This window comes from Ictidomys tridecemlineatus, chromosome 4, assembly GCF_052094955.1.
Source record: "Ictidomys tridecemlineatus isolate mIctTri1 chromosome 4, mIctTri1.hap1, whole genome shotgun sequence".
NCBI lineage: Eukaryota > Metazoa > Chordata > Mammalia > Rodentia > Sciuridae > Ictidomys > Ictidomys tridecemlineatus.
The window spans coordinates 65737647-65757603 of record NC_135480.1 but is presented as its reverse complement, the minus strand read 5'-3'; the positions used below and the strand labels follow the sequence as shown (position 1 = coordinate 65757603).

Here is a 19957-nt window from a genome sequence, read left to right as displayed (position 1 = left end):
TGCTAGCTTTACCCCCAGTCCCTATTCTTGGGTTTCCAGTTATATAATATTAGGCAAGAAAAAAAGAATCGGGGACAAGAGGTTAATATTTTAGACTAAAGATAAACTTGTTATATTTGAACAAGTGTTTTCTTTTTTTTTTTTTTTTTTTTTTTATTTATTTTTTTATTGTTGGTCATTCAAAACCTTACACAGTTCTTAATACATCATATTTCACAGTTTGATTCAAGCGGGTTATGAACTCCCAACTTTACCCCGTATACAGATTGCTGTATCACATCAGTTACCCTTCCATTGATTGACATATTGCCTTTCTAGTGTCTGATGTATTCTGCTGTCAGTCCTATTCTCTACTATCCCCCCTCCCCTCCCCTCCCCTCCCCTTTTCTCTCTACCCCTTCTACTGTAAATCATTTCTTCCATTTGTATTATCTTGTCTTACCCCTCCATTACATAGTTCTTGATATATCATATTTCACATTTTGATTCAAGTGGGTTATACACTCCCATATTGCCCCTTATACAGCTTGCAGAATCACATCAGTTTCACTTCCATTGCTTTACATATTGCCATCCTAGTGTCTGTTGTATTCTGTTTTCTTTTTAATAATAAAACATTTTTTTTAATCTAGAGATGACATGTTTTGAAATGGATTATAATGATAATAATAGCACATATTTAGTAAATGCTGTGTGCTGAACAGCTTAAAAGCTGTCTATTTATATTAACTCATTGCAGTTTGGGTAACGCCAAATGATTTTATTTAGAACAATATATGTCTGTGGTTAGAAAATTTAAATTATAGAAGATACAAAATCAAAAGTGAAATCCTCTTTGATTTCCCCTCCCCATCCCTTTCTTTTTAAAAAAAAAATTTATTGTTTATTTTTTGGTTGTAATTGGACACAATATCTTTATTTTATTTATTTTTATGTGGTGCTGAGGATTGAACCCAGGGCCTCCCACATGCTAGGGGAGGGTTCTACCACTGAGCCACAATCCCAGCCCCCCTTTCCTTCTTTCTTTTTTTTTTAGTTGTTGATAGACCTTTAATTTCTTCATTTATTTGAATGTGGTGCTGAGAATTGAACCCAGTGCCTCACACTTGCTAGGCAAGTAGTCTACCATGGAGCCACAACTTCAGGCCTCCCAGCCCTTTCTTGAAAGGCAATCTCTTTAACAGTATGAACAAAAGTTACCATTATACTCATATAAAATATTTTTATAGCATATGATATAAACATTTGGGAATAAGTCATCACTCTTGCATGAAATGAAGAATGAAGTTTAAAGACAAATGTAACAATGATTAATTTTTAGTCCCATTCACAGCAAAAAATAGTATTATACCATAGCTGCCTTTTCTTCTGGCAGCTATGAGTGTATTGGATAGACCATATTTGCATTCTCATATTCTCTCTGCCTTTCTCTTTTATCCCTGAAACCTGCTCCTCACTATAGATGTAGAAGGGGAAAACGTTATTTACAGAACCTCCTGAACTTTTTTTTTGCTTTGTTTGGCTCACATTTTGTTGTTGTTTCTTTTGTTACCACAAACTGAGTCAAAGAACTTGTTGGAGTTGTTGTCCCACTATGTTTGCTTAGTTGCCAGGTAGAAAACTAGTGTCACCAGCGGTCTCTCCCAACATTACACCCCATGAGGATCCTTCCCAGCAGTTCCTGCAGCAAAGCCTTGAAAGAGTGTATAGCCTCCAGCATCTGGACCCTCAGGGAGCCCAGGAGCTGCTAGAGTTCACCATCAGGTAAGTTAGTTTCTGCTTCCTTGGACTACATCAACATTGTCGTTCTCAGCTTGACTGATCTGAACTCTGTTGTTGGTTATTAGGCTTCATTTTCTGATTCTGTTGGCCCATACTCTCACTTGGTTTCGTTGATTTGTGTCAGACTGTGGTTTGAGTTTGTTTTTTAAAAATACTGTTTGTGGAACTGGAGATGCAGTCCAGTGGGGTGTGCAAGGGACTGGGTTTAATCCCCAGACTGCGGGGTGGAGGGGACATATTATGGCTTGGAGAACAGGAGGTACCAAAGCTTTTCTGTTAATACAGGAATTTTCAGAGGTGAAGTAATTAGAGCACAGCCTAATCAGTTCATCCTAGTTTAAATGGACTAACTAGTTGGTAAGTAGAGGCAGGTGAGGCATAGCTAGAGGAGGTAGGTCACTTGGGGCCTGCCATACCTAGAAGTGTTCACCTTCCTTGAGGTTCCTTCCCCTCTCTCTACTTCTTGGCTACCATGAGCAGAGCAACGTCCCTCCACCACACTCTTCCTTCATGAAATTCTGCGTCACCTTTGGCCCAGAGCAATGGAGTCAGCTGAGCATAAACTAAGTCTCTGAAACCATGAGCCAAAATAAACTTTCCCTTCTCCAAATTGTTCTTGTCAGGTATTTTGGTCACAGTGACATAATTAACATAATGCTGTTTGTATTAATGACTCAATTGATGATTAGAATAAAATAGAAATAGTTACAAAGAATCTATTTTTAATTTTTATTTCTTATATATTAGTTGGGGAGGATGACAAATGCCAGATAATAGTGGTTTAATAGGATGACAGTTTAATTCTGTCTTGTAGGCTGAACAGGCATCATGGGTCCAGGCCCATTGTGTTCCCATCTTCTGCATCAAGTAGTCTCTGCCTAACAATTCAAAATCTAACTATCCCCTCTATATTCTAGCTCATAGGGAAATGGAAAGGGCAAGAGAACAACATCATTTCCACTCCACCCTTTTTTTATTTTTTATTTTTTGGGGGCACTAGGAACTGAACCTGTGGGTGCTTAAGCACTGAGACACATCCCTAGCCCCTTTTATTTATTTATTGAAGCAGGATCTTGCTAAATTGCTTAGGGCTTGTTAAGTTGCTAAGACTGCCTCCAACTTTTGATCCTTCTGCCTCAACTTCCAGAGTCTCTGGGATTACAAGTGTGTGAATCCTCCACCTGCTTTTAAAGGCATGTCCCAAAATTTTGCACATTCTAGTCTTGCACTTCCTGTTGACTAAAGCATAAATCCCATGGCCATATCTAGGATCAAGAAGATAATCTTTATTCTGGATTACTGGTGTCTGGTTAGCATTTGATGATTCTATTACTGAGGAAGGAGGGAAGGGAACATATCTGAGAAACAACCAACAGGCTCTGACAGATCATATTAAAATGGCCTGAATAATTTGAAAATAATTGAAGACATTTGCTTTTAATAAAGTAGTATTGTTTTCTCTTTAAAAGATAGAAAAACAAACTGGTACAGTGTTGTACACCTGTAATCTCAGCTACTCACAATCTTGAGGCAGGAGGATTGTAAATTCAAGTCCAGCCTCTGTAGCTTAGTAAGACTCTTTCTCAAAATAAGAAATTAAAAAGGAGGGCCTGGGGTTATGGCTCAGTGATAAAGTGCTTGCCTCACATGTATAAGGCCCTGGGTTCGATCCTCAGTAGCACATAAAAATAAATAAATAAATAGATAGATAAAAGTTATTTAAAAAAGAAATTAAAAAGGAATGGTGAGGGCTGGGGCTGTAGCTCAGTGGTAGAGAGCTTGCCTAGCATGCATGAGGCATTGGGTTCTATCCTTAGGACCACATAAAAATAAACAAAATAAAGGCATTCTGTCCATCTACAACTAAAAAAAAAAAAAGAAGCTCAGTGTTCAAGCATCCCTGGGTTCAATCTCCAATACCAAAAAGAAAGAAGGAAAAATGTGATATCATTTGTAGCTTGGTGGAGATCTCTTTTGATCTTCCCTGTAGAATATTCAGTTATAATTATTAATACATAGAGAAGCAAGCTCTATGCTAGATGCTGATTAGCTAGATAGGATCCTGTCCTATGGGAGGGAGCTCATGTAAGCAAGGTGGACATAGACAAAGAATTATGATGGTAGAAAGCAGTGATTTATGTTTTACTAATGCTCTCCTGTACATCATTGCACTTTCACATGTTTTGAAGCAGTCCAACTGAACCATTCTTCAAGTTATTGACCCTTTTGTTTCAAGTCATGTTGTATTATTCACTCTTGTATTCACTTAGCAGCATTAACTATGGCTTTCTTCTAGAGGCTGAGGATAGAGAGAAATATGAAATGGCCTTTGTTTTTAAGGTATTTACTATTTATTACAGGACCCAGATGAGAAATAATTGACTAGTGAATACTACAGTGGAGAAAAGCATAGGTGCTGTAGAATAGTGGATGAAACTCCCTGGCTTATTAGTGTGGTATTGATCAGGAATGTTTTTAAAAGATCATTTAGCCAGACACCATGGTGCATTCCTGTATTCTCAGCAGCTGGGGAGTATGAGGCAGGAGGATCACAAGTTCAAAGCCAGCCTCAGCAAAAGCAAGGTGCCAAGCAACTCAGTGAGACCATGTCTCTAAATAAAATACAAAATAGGGCTGGGGATGTGGCTTAGTGGTTGAGTACCCCTGAGTTCAATCCCTGGTGCCAAAAAAATGAAAAGAAGACCCTTTAGCTAGTGTGGAATGATGACTGAGCCTGTCAGTTTGATAGTCCAGCATAGAAGAAAATTCAGCTACAGAAAACATCTGAAGAGCCAGGAGACATAAAGGAAAATGGCATCCTCCCAGAACTTCAGTGGTATAGAATAGTGACTGAGCAAATGAGGCTTCCATGGTAGATTGATTTGGGTTTAAGTCTGAGCTCCATCACCTGATACTTGTTTGATCTAAGAAAGTTTGTTGTTTAGAGTTTGTTTATAAAAAACAAAATAGGCTATTAACTAATTTAAAAAGAAAGAAATTTATTATTACAGGATATTACATGATTCACAGAATTGTTGGGAAGACTAAAGAAACACACTGGATTGAATTTCCAGGAATTATTTCCAGAGATACAGTGATTTCCAGAGGCCACCAAGGGAGCTGTCTGTTCTTTCCAGGATCAGAAAGCTGCCTGTTCAGTCAAGAATGTCACTGATAAAGCTACGGGCTCCAGAACCATGTCCTGCACTCTGCCCTTTTCCTCACCCAGCTTTGTTCCCTATGTAATATTCATGAGAGTATATTTGATTGACCAACAAGAATCATATCTGGAACCTTGCTCAAGAGACTCCGGGAAATGCAGTTTTAACTTTGTAGCCTGTGTAGTCTAGGAAAAGTGCATTCATTAGATGACTGGAATCTGTGTGAGTGAGCCAAAGCCACAGTCTGTTCCCCAACTACCAAACTGCTAGTAACCCTGTAAAAACCTGGCATCCCTCATCTTCAGGGAGTGCAGTGGTATAGGCAGGTTTGGGGGCAGAATCCTTCCACTGTGGGTGTGGGTGAGAGTGTGGGCATGAACAAGGGCATGAGAAAGCATGTAGCATGCTGGGGGCACATAGTATACCACGCTCTGGGGAAGCCTTGTAGAGGCTCAAAGGTTTTTTAATATCTACGGTCTCCCTAGCTACTACATCCGGTAGCTCTGGGCCCCAAACAAGGCAACTTAACACAGTCTCACAGGTTAACAAGAAAACCTGCTGTGAACCTGGTATTGCAAATTGATAGTGGTGGTCCCACCAGAAATGATAAGATTTAGTTAAGGGCTGGGAACATAATTCAGTTACAGAGTACTTGCCTAGCATGTGCAAGGCCTGGGTTCACTCCTTGGCACCAAAACATAGCCACACTCATTTGTTTAGTTCTTGTTTCTGACTGCTTTCATGCTGCAATAGCAGAGCTGAATAGCTGCCACAGAGATCATAGAGCCTGTGAATCCTAAAATATTTGCTACCTGACCTTTTGCAGATTATGTTTATTGACTCTACTATAAGATGTGGGGGGGGGTCAGGGTTGTGGTTCAGTGGTAGAACACTTGCCTAGCACGTGTGAGGCACTGGGTTTGTTCCCTGGCACCACATAAAAATAAACAAATAAAATGGAGGTATTGTGTCCATCTACAACTAAAAAAAAAAAAAAAAAAAAAAAAGATATGGGCAGTCCATGGCTCTGGAAATCATGATACAGATTTTTTCTATGTGTTTTGTGAAGTAATGCCTCAATCATAGTTTGTTTTCTTTTTTTTTTTTTTTCTCCCTTCCCCTTCACCATAGTGCTTAATTTTGGAGGCTACTAAATGGAGGTTGTTGGCCCTGAGCCCAGGAAAATAGGCTGTATTTACTGATTTTTCCTTACCTAATTAATCATTGAGGTTTGTCTTTGATAGTTTTATCCTATTGGCACTAAAGCATGTGCAAAATGCACAAAAACTGCATCATTGGTTGTTAGTAGGTGCTCAGTAAGCACCTATTGATTGGAGTTACTTTCATTATCTAAGTTTTACAAAGTGATAGGTATACTGGGATTTGGGGCTGGCAAGACTGATGTTTTGGTGTTGTGGCATTATAATTTGAGTGTATTCTCAGGAGGCTACTCTGAATTGTAGTAGAACTAGAATGGAAAACCAGTGGAGCTGTAGCACTGGGGAAATACTATGCTTTATAGATGTTATTACAAACACAAAGTAATTTGTTAGAAAGTGGCACAACCAGGATTTGAGTCTAGCTTTTGGTGATGTGCAGCAAAGAAGAGGATTCCTCCATGAGGATGAGATTAGATCAGATATCTGGAGTACTTCACAAATTATTATTTCTTCATTTTCCTCCTTTTTTTTTTTGGCGGGGGAGGGGGCGGGTAACTGGTGATTGAACCAAGAGATGCTTTATCACTAAGCTACATTCCCAGTCCTTTTTTGTTTAGTTTGGTTTTGGTTTATTTTATTTTTGTGACAAAACCATTATTATTAATTTATTAATAATTATTAATATTTATTATTAACAAATTAATTTATTGTTGTTAATAAATTATTATTATTTCATTTTTCTTGCAAAAATTGCCTAGGGCCTTGCTAAATTGCTGAGGCTGGCCTCAAACAAACCATCCTCCTGCCTCAGTCTCCCAAGTTACTGGGATTACTGGTGTATGCCACCATGCCTGGCTACAAATTACTATTTCTATAGTTGTTGAAAAGTAAACTGTTAGTTTCATACAGAATGTTCTCTGATGAGGAATGGGGCCATATAGTTGTTGATTTTAGTGTGAAGCAAACTTTACCATCATACTTATGACTCTGTTATCCAAGCAACCATCTGTTTAACCAAACTGATATATCCTGTAGAAAGTCTGCTGTTGTTCAGTGACAGCTCTGAGAAACAATTTTTTTTGGTTTTTGTTTTTTCTGGGACTTGACATAACTACTTTTCCTTCACAAATACTGCCTCCAGGTGTTGGGTTACTCTTCTGTCCCTGGATTATAACAATGGTTCTCCATCACATAGAACAAGATGCAACCTAACCCAATTAGCCCTGGGAAATCTGAACTACTGTACAAAAAGCTGGTCAGAGTTCTCTTTAATTGTAACAGAAAGCAGACTCTTCTTTTGATAGGGCATCAGTAAATACTTGTTGAAGACTATAGTTATGATGGCTTAACCAGGAATGAACTCCTAAGAATTTTATAGATGGCATTTTCTTCTGGCTGTACTTCATCTCCAGATATAAATTTGCTGTCTTTCAAGTGTCCACTATATATCCTCTTTTCTAAGTGCTTTTAAGTTAACATTTCATTTTATTTGAAATTAATTTCATGAGAATTACCCTGTTTTTACAATGAGTGAGGTAACACTTCTGGTGAAGGAGCTGGGGTTTATTTATCCTCTCTGTGTTTTTTGAGCATCTACTATATGCCAGGTACTGTGCTAGGCAGAAAGATTGTAATAGTAAATAAGACAGTCCCTGCTGTGAGGGTCCTTTAGCCTGATGAGGGAGATAGTTAGGTAAATAGGAAATGCAGAATTGCACTTTACATGCTATGGTAGAGGAAACCTAGTGTTCTCTAGAAGAATGGGAGGGGATCCCTAATTCTCCTTGGATGGTCTAAGGTAATGACCTGAAGAATGAATAGAACTTAGCCAAGTGAAGAAGAGAGCAGAATGTACCAAGGACTAGGTAAGCAAAGGCCTGGACTAGACCATAGGTCTTTCTAGCCTTCCATCTAGTTAACAGTTTGTATGAAGTAAAGCGTGTAGTGTGGAATTTGAAATTCAAAATGTTTTGGGACATCATCTCCCTCATCTGTAAATTTAAGGGTACTACATAGCTACTATGTTTTGAAGTTTGTTGTCATGATATGTGTGAAAGTGTTTTGAGAAGAGTAGTCGTATAGATGCTCTTCGACAGTCTGACATTTTGCTTGAAAATTTAAATTAACAGTGGCTCCTTTGACACACTGGACATGCTCTTGCTATTTTGCAAGTAAATCCAATCCAAATTTTATAACTATAATCATATTTTAAGTTCTCTGAGAGTAAGGGTGAATTGTCTTTTAAGGAATTCTGCAGTTATTTATCTGTTGTTTCTCAGGATGTGTAATGATCTCTGATTTCTCAGTTTGGATTTTTGTGTAAGTCCACAAAATAGCTGTTACTGGAAAAAAAATTATTGTTTCAGGAATCATATCATTTTAGTGTTCCATAATAGAGTTGGATTTTTGGAATAAAACATTTCATTTTAATTTGAAACAGATGGATCTTCATATATCTGTAATCAATAGAAATATACTTATTTTATTATGGGAATTCTTTTACAAACAACCCTAAAGAATATGGAGTTCATGGTTTCATCCTTTAAAATCTTCCTATTATTGTGCAACTGTTAATGTGTAAGGAATAGCACCTGTTTTGTGGTCTGGGATCTAGTCCTCTAATTAAAGAGGTGGGAAATAAATGTTTGTAATATGTAACCATCTAGGTGGAAGGATGAAGGAAGGACTTACTTTGTATTTTCTAACATTCTTTGCTTTTATACCAAGCAACAAAGGACAACGTTGTAAATTTAATGCTTAGAGATCAACAGAGTTTGAAGGAAATGTATAACCATAGACAACATTTGATTTGCACATCTAGGGTCTTTTTGACTATGAGTGGTTTTAAAAATCGACTAGTTCGGCCTATTGTGTAAACTTTTAAAAATCACAGTTCATGTAACTTTTTTTATTTTAATATTTTAAAAATTCTGTTTATTGGCATTATGGACTAAGAATTGCTAAAGTGAATATTCCTGGGAGTGGCTCTTTTGTTCTACTAGATAATATCTATAGAAAAATGATTCAGTGTATCTGGTTTTAAGTCTGTTTTGTCTCCTCTGTATTTGATATAGTTCATAAAAAAAATCAAAAGTTTAATAGCTTTTGATTTTTACACCCATAAATACATGAGGTGTGATGTGATATAGTTAACAACAACAACAACAACAAAGCTTTTGGACTTTATAGAGAACCTGGGTTTGTGTCCTGCTTTTGCCCTTTATTAATTCTGGGACCTCATGCAAACTGCTTAAATGCTTGTCTTTAGTTTCATGCTTATTGAAAATGGGATTAATTACAGTTCATGTTGTGAGGATTAAATGAGCCCAAGTAAGGAAACACCTAGCACAGGACAGTGCACACAAAAGGTGCTCTTTGTTCCTTTCTCATAAAAGAGTTCGTAGTCTTCTAATGGGTATCTAGACTGTGGCTTTCTGAGGATGGACATGAAGAGATGCAGAGAGGAAACACTGGGACAGAGGATTTCACCCAGGGCTAACAAGTTTTCATTTTGTACAGTAGTTCAGATTTCCCAGGGCTAATTGGGTTAGGTTGCATCTTGTTCTATGTGATGGAGAACCATTGCTATAATCCAGGGACAGAAGAGTAACCCAACACCTGGAGGCAGTCAATTAACACATTATCAGCTGGTCAGAGTTCTCTTTAATTGTAACAGAAAACAGACTCTTCTTGGGGAGGTAATTCTTCAGAAGTGGAATTGTTCCAGGCTTTCTCTTATAAGAGAGACATCATAAAAAAATGAAAGAGAGAAAAGAGCTGGCCACCAAAATTGCAGTTCACAGGTGTTAGCTCATCCAGCATCTTGCCCTTCATTGGGCTGGGTTCCCATCTGTGAGCAGGTTCTTCAGGACCAATTCAAACCACTTAAACTCACAAAAGGTTATATATACCATAGACACCAATTTCTCTAGTACACTGTAGAGATAGTTCATTCTATGCCTCTTGTAGTGTATCTCCTTCCTGGTATCAAAGTCTGTGAGAGGCAACATTAATTATCATTAATGTTGCCCAGTGAGCATGAAATTAGATAAAGGTACTTAGTTCACTATAGACAGTTTTGTTCAGGCTGCTAAGAAATCTGATATCTTATGCCTGAATTATAGTGACTCGAATCTTCAGATTTCCCACAGTTACTGTTTTAATGCAGAATTTTGATGATGCCATTAAAAAATAATGAGGCAACTTGGGAGGCTGAGGCAGGAGGATTGCAAGCTCAAGGCCAGCCTTAGCAACTTAGTGAGACCTTCAGCAACTTAGTGAGACCCTGTCTCAAAAACTAAAAAGGCCAGGGATGTATCTCAGTAGTAAAGTGCACCTGGGTTTAATCCTCATACCAAAAACAAACAAGAAATAATAAGACAGATTTCTATGAATGCTGAGATGGATTGTTAGTTAACACATGTACATATACATGTACCCACATGTTTATTCCCCTCCCACCAAAAAAGAAGAACAGAAACATACTTTTTGTAGATGTACAGTGTATCTAGAATAATTAAAAAGAAACTGGTTATGGTGTTTGTCACTAAGAATGTGTATAGTATAGTAGGGCAACATGACACAGGTATAGGAAGGGGGACTAAATTAATTGTATATCCTGTAGGATCTTTTGTATTCTGTACCTTACAGGTATAATTTTATAACTTATTACCTATTCAAAAAACCCAATGTTTTAAATCCTCAATAATTCCAGCTCCCAGCATAAACATTTTATGTGTGAACTGTGTTTATTTTATTTTATTTTATTTTTAGAGAGAGAGAGAATTTTAATATTTATTTATTTTTAGTTTTCGGCGGGCACAATATCTTTGTATGTGGTGCTGAGGATCGAACCCAGGCCGCACGCATGCCAGGCAAACGTGCTACCGCTTGAGCCACATCCCCAGCTCATCTTGTTTATTTTTGAGATGGGGGGGGGTCTCAAAAACAACCCAGGTTGTTCCAAACTCCTAGGCTCAAGTGATCCTCCTGACTTAGCCTTCTGAGTATCTGGAACTGTAGGTGCATGCCATCACACCTGGCACAGATATGTTTTTAAATGGTTTCTGTGTATATGTCTATACTTACATACCAGTTAGGATGTTCTAAATTCCAAATATCAGAAAAAACTTCAACTCAGATGAGCTTGCAGTGCTTATTTATGCTTTGCTATGATCTGAATATTTATGTCCCTCTAAAATTCACATGTTAAAATCCTGCCTCCTAAGGTGATGATTTGAGGAGGAAAGGTCTTTGGGAGGTAGTTAGATCATGAGATTAGAGCTCTTGTAAAAGAGGCCAAAGGAAGCTTGTTGATGGTTTCTATGAGGAAGGATGCCTTCACCAGACAGAAAGTCTACAGGCACCTTGATCTTAGACTCCTTATCCTCTAGAACTGTAAGAAATAATTTTTGTTGTTGTTGTTGTTGTTTATAAGCCAGCTTATGGTGTTTTGATTTAGCAGCCCCAATGGACTAAGACTTTGCCTCATATAACCAGAAATTGGAGGTATGATATGTTCAAGTAGCTTATTGATACCATTAAGGACCCATTCTGTTTCTGTCTCTGTGTTTTTCTTGTCCCCAGCATTGGCTTTATCCTAAGGCTTCCCCTGCCCCCCTCCCCTGTGGAGTTTTTGTATGAGTGCCAATGCCAATCAGATCTACAAGCATTCTTGCTTAGTCCACTGAGAGACACCTTGCTCCAAGCATGAATTTGGACCTTTCATTTGGACCAATGAGGGCAACTTAGGTCACATAATCAGAGGGGTGACTTGTACTCACTAGTTTAGTTGAATTAGACTCTACCTGGAATTAGGATTGGGGACATGTTCCTGTGAATAAAATCGGGGTTCATTTAGTAATGAAGAAATGAAGAATGACTAGCTGGGTAACAACCAACAGTCATTTCACCACAATACCTTTTAAAATACCTTTTTAAAAATACTTTTTTTTCTGATAGGGAAAAATGTTTGTTCTTGGTATAAAACCTTGGAAATAGAGTATAGTTGGGAGAAGGCACTAAAAAGCACCCTAATACCACTATCCAGGAAACTGCTTTACTATGTTTTTCTTCTATGTATGTTTTTACATAGTTGAGATCATACACCTTATTATCATTTTGTATTTTAATGCCTGTAGAATATTTCATTGACTAGATGTACCTTAATTTATTTAACAGTTCTGCCACTATTGTATCATTAAGTAATTAACTGAGTTTTTACTGTTAATACTCCATACAAAATGAATATTATGGGGCATAAAGCAGAATATTTCTGTTGATATTACCCTTATGATCTTTTCTCAACACAAAGCTTCTAATAAAAATATTTTACCATATATGTGGCTTTACAAACAATTTTGGTTTCCAGTAGACATGTTATTAGCTTAAACTGCTATAGTAGTGTGAGTGAATTGATTTCATTATAACCATTCCTGTATTTGGTGTTGTCATTTAAAAACTTATGATCAGGGCTGGGATTGTGGCTCAGCAGTAGAGCGCTCACCTCCTACGTGCAAGACTCTAGGTTCAATCCTCAGCACCACATAAAAATAAATAAGTGAAATAAAGGTATTGTGCCCAACTACAATTAAAAAATAAATATTAGGGCTGGGGATGTGGCTCAAGTGGTAGTGCGCTTGCCTGGCATGCGCTCAGCGCTGGGTTCCATCCACAGTACTACATACAAATAAAGATGTTGTATCTGCCGAAAACTAAAAAATAAATATTAAAAAATCCTAACCCTATTCCCTGAGGACCTTAAAAGAGCACACTATACGGATACGGCTACATCAATGATTATAGCAGCACAATTCACAATAGCTAGACTGTGGAACCAACCTAGATGCCCTTCAATAGATGAGTGGATAAAAAAATTGTGGCAGCTATACACAATGGAGTATTATGCAGCACTAAGAAACGACAAAATCATAGAATTTGCAGGGAAATGGATGGCATTAGAGCAGATTATGCTAAGTGAAGCTAGCCAAGCCCTAAAAAACAAATGTCAAATGTCTTCTTTGATATAAAGAGAGCCACTAAGAATAGAACAGGAAGGAAGAGCATGAGGAAAAGACTAACAGTAAACTAAGACGAATGGGGGGAGAGAAAGGAAGAGAGAAGGGAAAACATATGGAAATGGTAGGAGACCTTCAGTGATACACAAAATTATAAGAGGTTATGAGGGGCAAGGGGGTGGGGGGGGAAAAAAAGGGGAGAGAATTGAACAACAGCAGAGGAGGTAGAGAGGGAAGATGGGAGGGGAGGGGAGGGGAGGGGGGATAGTAGGGGATAGGAAAGGTAGCAGAATACAACAGTCACTAATATGCCATTATGTAAAAATGTGAGTATGTAACAGAAGTGAGTCTGTATTATGTATTTGGGGAGTTCAAAACCCAATTGAGTCGAATGTATGAAAGATGATATGTCTTGAGCTCTGTAATGTTTTGAACAATCAATAAAAAAAAAAAAAATCCCCCCTCTCTTTTAAAATTATAAATAAATAAATAAATAGATAGATATTAAAACAAAAAAAATTATGATCAGTCAGTTGCATGTGGACGGCCCAGGCCTATAATCTCTGTTTCTTATTTAGCTGATAATAGGAGGAGCTTAAGTTAGAAGCCAGCCTAGGCAACTTAGTGATACTCAAACAAAACAAAAAAAGGTGGGGAGGGGATCGGGGGAGTAGCTTAGTGGTAGAGTGTTGGCCTAGCATTATGCAAGGTCCTGGGTTCAATCTCTAGAACCAGGAAAAATGACAATAAACTAATAACTAGATGTAAAATGATGAAATGTTTTTGACTTGGTCTTTATGTATGGCATTATTCTTACCTTTTGTTTGGCTTGGATTTTTATGTACTTTAGGGATCTGCAAAGACTTGGAGAACTTCAGTCTGAGTTGGCAGGAGTAGCTGACTTCTCTGCTGCCTATCTTCGGTGTCAACTACTTCTCATCAAGGTTGGTTTGGATTCACTATTTATTTGTTTTTATTGTGATGCTAAGAATGCACTTTAAGTGATCTTGCAGAGTTTGAGGCAATAGGTGAAAAACTTACAATCCTATGCAACCATTTAGCATTGGAGAAATTATGTATTCTGCAGTGTAATTCTATTTGTCTCTTATTAAAGAAATGTTAACTCATAGAGGTATTTGAATTTTTAAATTTTAGGAAAATTCTTTCATTATATAATTAGATTGCACAATCATTTTAATTAGGATCCAAATAATTTTAAATATTTTATATAGTGTGATCAGTACAGAATTTACATAAAATTTAATACTGTTTTCTTGACTGTTGATCCACTTTGTCAGAACTAAAAGGTTAATTTCATTTCCTTTAAAGATCCAACTTGCTGGATTTCATGTTAAGTAGTCAGAAAACATAACATTACACAAAATTGATACCCAAGAAGCTGTTTAGGTTTGCTGAATTAAAAAGCAGTTAAACTAGTTCAGTAGCTTTTAGCTTTTATAGCAGAATTTTTCTATAAATTTAGGCTTAAGATTCATGGGAGTCCTTCTCACTTAATAAAATTTTGTTTTGGTTTTAGTTGTAAATGTTCTTAGTCTTCAAAATAATTAATTATATTGGACCAAAGTCAGAATAAATGGGGGAATCAGAAAATATTTTCTACTGTAACATGTGTAAGTTTGTGCTGTTGTACTTAGAGTTGTTAAAGTTGTGTCTAATCATGTGAAGTTGGGCACATATGCTGAGGAAGATTGGGATTTAAACAGCCCTTATTAAGCTAGACATATTCTTCCAAGTATATGTACTTATGTAAACACTACCATAGGCAAGAACTTTTTCCATCATCTGAAAAAGTTCCTTCATCCTCTTATGCATAGTCATTTGACTTTTCAAAAACACTGTCAGGGGCTGGGGATGTGGCTCAAGCGGTAGCGCGCTCGCCTGGCATGCGTGCGGCCAGGGTTCAATCCTCAGCACCACATACCAACAAAGATGTTGTGTCCGCCGAGAACTAGAAAATAAATAATAAAAATTCTCTCTCTCTCGCTCACTCTCCTCTCTCACTCTCTCTTTAAAAAAAAAAAAAAAAAACACTGTCAGCCTGGTGGGGCAATACACACCTATAATCCCTGCAACTCAGGGGATTGAGACAGGAAGATCTCAAGTTTTAAGATCAGTCCCTGCAATTTAGCAAGATTCTGTTGCAAAAATAAGGAGGGCTAGGGAAGTAGCTCGGTGGTAAAGTGCCTCAGTTTAATCCCCTGTACTGCAAAAGAAAAAAAGACACCCTAAAATAGGACCAGTAACAGATCTACCCTAAGGATATTGTTAAGAAGCAGTGTGTATGAACGCCCTTGGTATTATCTGGTGTTTTAGTCAGGGTCTTAGAAATGTGGTGGTTTTCCTTAATTTGCTCTCTTCCCCACAGAAACCACAAGGAGAAAAAGATCTCTATAGTAGCAAAAGGTAGGGAGGAAAAGAGAAGATATTGTCCCTAAAAGGACCACAAACCTATATTGATTACTTGGTATATAGGGATGGCAGGATAGAGAAGGGGCCTAGACCTAGAACCTGAGACCAGAATGTGTTTAATAATAGGGAAAGGACTGGGGATGTGGTTCAAGTGGTAGTGCGCTGGCCTAACATGTGCGAGGCACTGGGTTCAATCCTCAGCACCACATAAAAATAAATAAAGATATTGTGTCCACCTAAAACAAAAAAATAAATATTTTTTAAAAAATTATTTCTGGCTGGGGATGTGGCTCAAGCGATAGCGCGCTCACCTGGCATGCATGCGGCCCGGGTTCGATCCTCAGCACCACATACAAAGATGTTGTGTCCACCGAAAACTGAAAAATAAATATTAAAAATTTAAAAAAATGATTTCTATAGCCATTGAGGATCTTTATGAAGAATTATACTATAACTTTACATAATACTTATTATATAATAATATATACTTATAAAAGTATCCAAAATTATACTCTGGCTATGACTGTATCAAAATATGCATATGATAAATTATTACAGTAAATATTTAAGAAATTTCTTTAGTCTGTAGTCTAGATCTATCTACCACTGTCCAATATGATTCTACCAGATATATGTGAATATCGAACACTTGAAATGTTAGTTCAAACTGAGATGTGATATAAGTGCAAAATACTTGTTGCATTTCTTAGACTTACTATGAAAAAACAAATCCCATAAACTCTCTTACAAATCTCACAAATTAGTTTTTTGGTACCAGGGATTGAACCCAGGGGTGCTTAACCACTGGGCTGCATTTCCAGCTCTTTTTATATTTTATTTTGAGACAGGGTCTTGCTAAGTTGCTGAGGCTGGTCTTAAACTTGTGATCTTCCTGCCTCAGCCTCCCAAGCTGTTGTGTGCACCACCAGGCCTGGCTCACAAATCATTTTTTTATACCTTTATTTTGTTTATTTGTTACATGGTGCTGAGGATCAAATCTAGATCTTCGCATGTGCTAGGTGAGTGCTGTACCACTGAGCCACAACCCATCCCATCTCAATTCATTTTTAAAAGAATTACATGGTGAAATTAGTTAAATAAACTGTTAAATAAACTGCTGAGTTAAATAAACTGTTTTTAAAATTAATTTCACCTATTCCACTTTTTAAAATATGGCTACTAAAAATTTAAAATTCATATGACTCACGTTGTATTTCTGTTGGACAAGCTTATTCTGAGTTTTCTGTAGTGTCATTCAATTGCATATCTGTAATTAAGATGATTCTTAGCAATAAGAGTCTACAGTAAAAGTCAAATGAGAGTTGGTGTCATGTGGAGATTATAGGTGAGTAGAAAGATGGAAGGTAAAATTTGTTGATCTTAGTGATGTTGAATGTAGAAAGATTGAGAAAATGAAGAATTCAGGAAAGTGGCTTGATTTTAGTTTGGGTATATTGATAAGGTCATGGCTTTTCAAAGGCTAATGAGGAAGGAACAAAGAAAAAAGAACCACAGTCATGGGAGAAGGGTCTAGGTGGCTCAGTTTAATCCAGTGACTAACTTGGTGGGAACAGGAGGGCCCAAAGCTGAGGAAGCTGACTTGTTTGTACATTCTGGTGAGGCTTTCATGGCTCCTATACTCTGATTCCAAGCATGGATCTGAAACACAGGGCCTTTGGGCCAGGAATTGGATCGAATAAGCAGTTCCTCTAGCACAAACTGTTGGTCTCCTTTTTCTCCATTTTAAATAGAACTTATTGACTTTAAATAATAAAATTAATGGAAAATTCTTTCTGATGGTGGATTTTCAAAGCAAAAGTACAAATCAAATGATTTGTCTTGTTTTTGTTTTTGGTACCGGGGATTGAACTCGGGGGGTACTCAACCACTGAGCCACATCCTCAGCCCTATTTTGTAATTTATTTAGACACAGAGTCTCACTGAGTTGCTTAGTTCCTCACAGCTGGCTTTGAACTTATGATCCTCTTGCCTCAGCCTCCCAAGTCATTGGGATTACAGGAATGTACCACCACCTGGCTTGTCATTCTTTCTGATCTCTGTGTTCTGTTCTTATTTATCTGGACAGGCCTTGCAGGAAAAGCTGTGGAATGTGGCTGCCCCTTTGTATCTAAAGCAGAGTGATTTGGCCTCAGCAGCAGCAAAACAGGTAAGTTTATTGAGACCTTCTTCTCTCATAAGAATTATCTAGTCCAAGGAATAGCCAGAAGCTTTCCTATGGTTCCATACCTCTACTGTAGCCTCCCTTATTTCAGGCTGTGATAGATAGAAGGTAGCAATAAGAAAAGCCACACAGTCGAGCATGGTGGCACACACCTGTAATCCCAGTAGCTCGAGAGGCTAAGGCAGAAGTATTTCAAGTTCAAAGCCAGCCTTAGCAACTTATCGAGGCCCTAAGCAACTTAGTGAAATCCTGTCTCTAAATAAAATATAAAAAGCGCTGGGGAGAGCTGGGGTTGTGGCTCAGAGGTAGATCTCGCCTAGCATGCGTGAGGCACTGGGTTCGATCCTCAGCACTACCTAAAAAAATAAATAAATAAAAAATAATAATAATAACGTTTAAAAAATGCACCAGAGATGTGGCTTAGTGGTTAAGATTCTCTGAGTTCAATCCCTGGTTAAAAAAAAAAAGAAGAGGGGAGGGGAGTTGAGAGCATTAAGTGGCATTTAATTTTATTTACCTCAAGTTTATGTCTTTCAAGCTTTGAGCAGTTCCACTCATTCATAAGTTTTGGAACTTAGAGAACCCCTATGGGTCTTTCTTTCCAGATTGTGAGTCTATTTATGATCCAGTAACTATTGATCCATTAGAAAGCTAATGATGTGACTAATTATTACATTATAGTTCACTAAATGAGTTCAATCCTGTTCTCTTAATTAACCCTTATAGGAATGCCATTAGATAGGAATAAGGATCTAGTCCATTTTACAGATGAGGCAGTTAGGACTTAGCAAAGTAGAACTCTAGCTAGTAGAGTTAGGACTTGATATTCATCCCAAATCTGCTGATACCCCAAATCTGTTTTCTTTCTCCCTTATTACCTGATCTTTCAAATCTCAAGTCTGATCCAGACTCCCTCTCAAATCTGATATTTGGTGTTTTGAAGGGAAATGGAATTTAATGACAAGAAGCAATACTGAGCCATGTTGGGAAGGTAGAGACCAGGGAGCAATAGTTTGGAAGGAAGAGATCCATTGCTGTATACCAGATCCTGTGCTAAGTACTTTCCAAGTCCCATTTGATACTGGAAGTTTTCCCATGTTGGTGTTATCTATTCCTTGTTTTTACATAGGGAAACTTAGGCAACATGTAATTAAGTAACTGGTTTTACTCTCAGTTGTAGGAGGGCCTAGAATCATTTCTCTAACCCCGAAGCCTTCTGAGGAAGGCAAGCACAGAAGGTACAGAGAAGCATCATTTGGAGAGAAATAACTGATTTGGATAGAATTGAGCAAGAACTTAAATACACTGGGCTTGATCTGTGCTCATAGTCACTTTTTGTTTTGTTTCTTTTGAGGGGGGATACTGGGGATTGAACTGAGGGGCAACTGGACCACTGAGCCACATCCCCAGCCCTATTTTGTATTTTATTTAGAGATAGGGTCTCACTGAATTGCTTAGTGCCTCACTTTTGCTGAGGCTGGCTTTGAATTTAGTATCTTCCTGCCTCAACCTTCCAAGCTCCTGGGATTACAGGCATGTGCCACTGCACACAGCGATAGTCATTGTTTTCTACAGTTATTCGCTGTCCCATCTCCCTCAGAGAGACAATGCCGACAGCACAGGTTGTCTGGATGACTGACATGCTGTTAATGGTTCCTAATGTTTCATTCTTGGAAGGCTTATCTTGGGGAATGGGTTTCTGTCCATAGTACATACAGTTAGTCCCTGATTTACAAATGTTGCACCTATAATTTTTGACTTTATGATACTGCAATAATATGTGTTCAGAAGAAACCTTACTTTGGATTTTGAATTTTTATATTTTCCTGGGCTAATAACATGCAGGATGATACTCTTTTTACTGGTAGTAGAAGTCTATAGTCAGACATGATCAGGAGGGTAAACAGACAATACCCTACCATACTGTGTAGGTGTTACTAAACTAGGATATTTGGTAGATTAGGTGTGTTAAATGCATTTTTGACTTATGATATTTTCTATTTTTGGTGGGAGGGTTGCCAGGAATTCAACAAAGGGGCGTTTAACCACTGAGCTACATTCCCAGCACTTTTTAATATTTTATTTAGAGATAGGGTCATTAAGTTGCTTAGGGCTTTACTAAATTGCTGAGGCTGGCTTTGAACTCATAGTCCTCCTGCCTCAGCCTCCCAGGCTATTCAGATTATAGGCATGTTCCACTGCACCTGGCCTTAACTTATGATATTT

The 19957-nt window shown here is 37.8% G+C and overlaps 1 protein-coding gene across 2 annotated transcripts in view; it reads left to right on the top strand.

Annotated features, from left to right (window-relative positions):
• Ints4 (integrator complex subunit 4) overlaps positions 1 to 19957 on the top strand; it is a 112085-nt gene that overhangs the window by 72795 nt on the left and 19333 nt on the right. For both annotated transcript variants that reach the window (XM_013357721.4, XM_005323242.5), the window contains exons 15-17: positions 1607 to 1764; positions 13970 to 14063; positions 17636 to 17716. In XM_013357721.4, coding sequence (XP_013213175.1) covers positions 1607 to 1764; positions 13970 to 14063; positions 17636 to 17716 — 333 coding nt within the window. The remainder of the gene's footprint in view (positions 1 to 1606; positions 1765 to 13969; positions 14064 to 17635; positions 17717 to 19957) is intronic.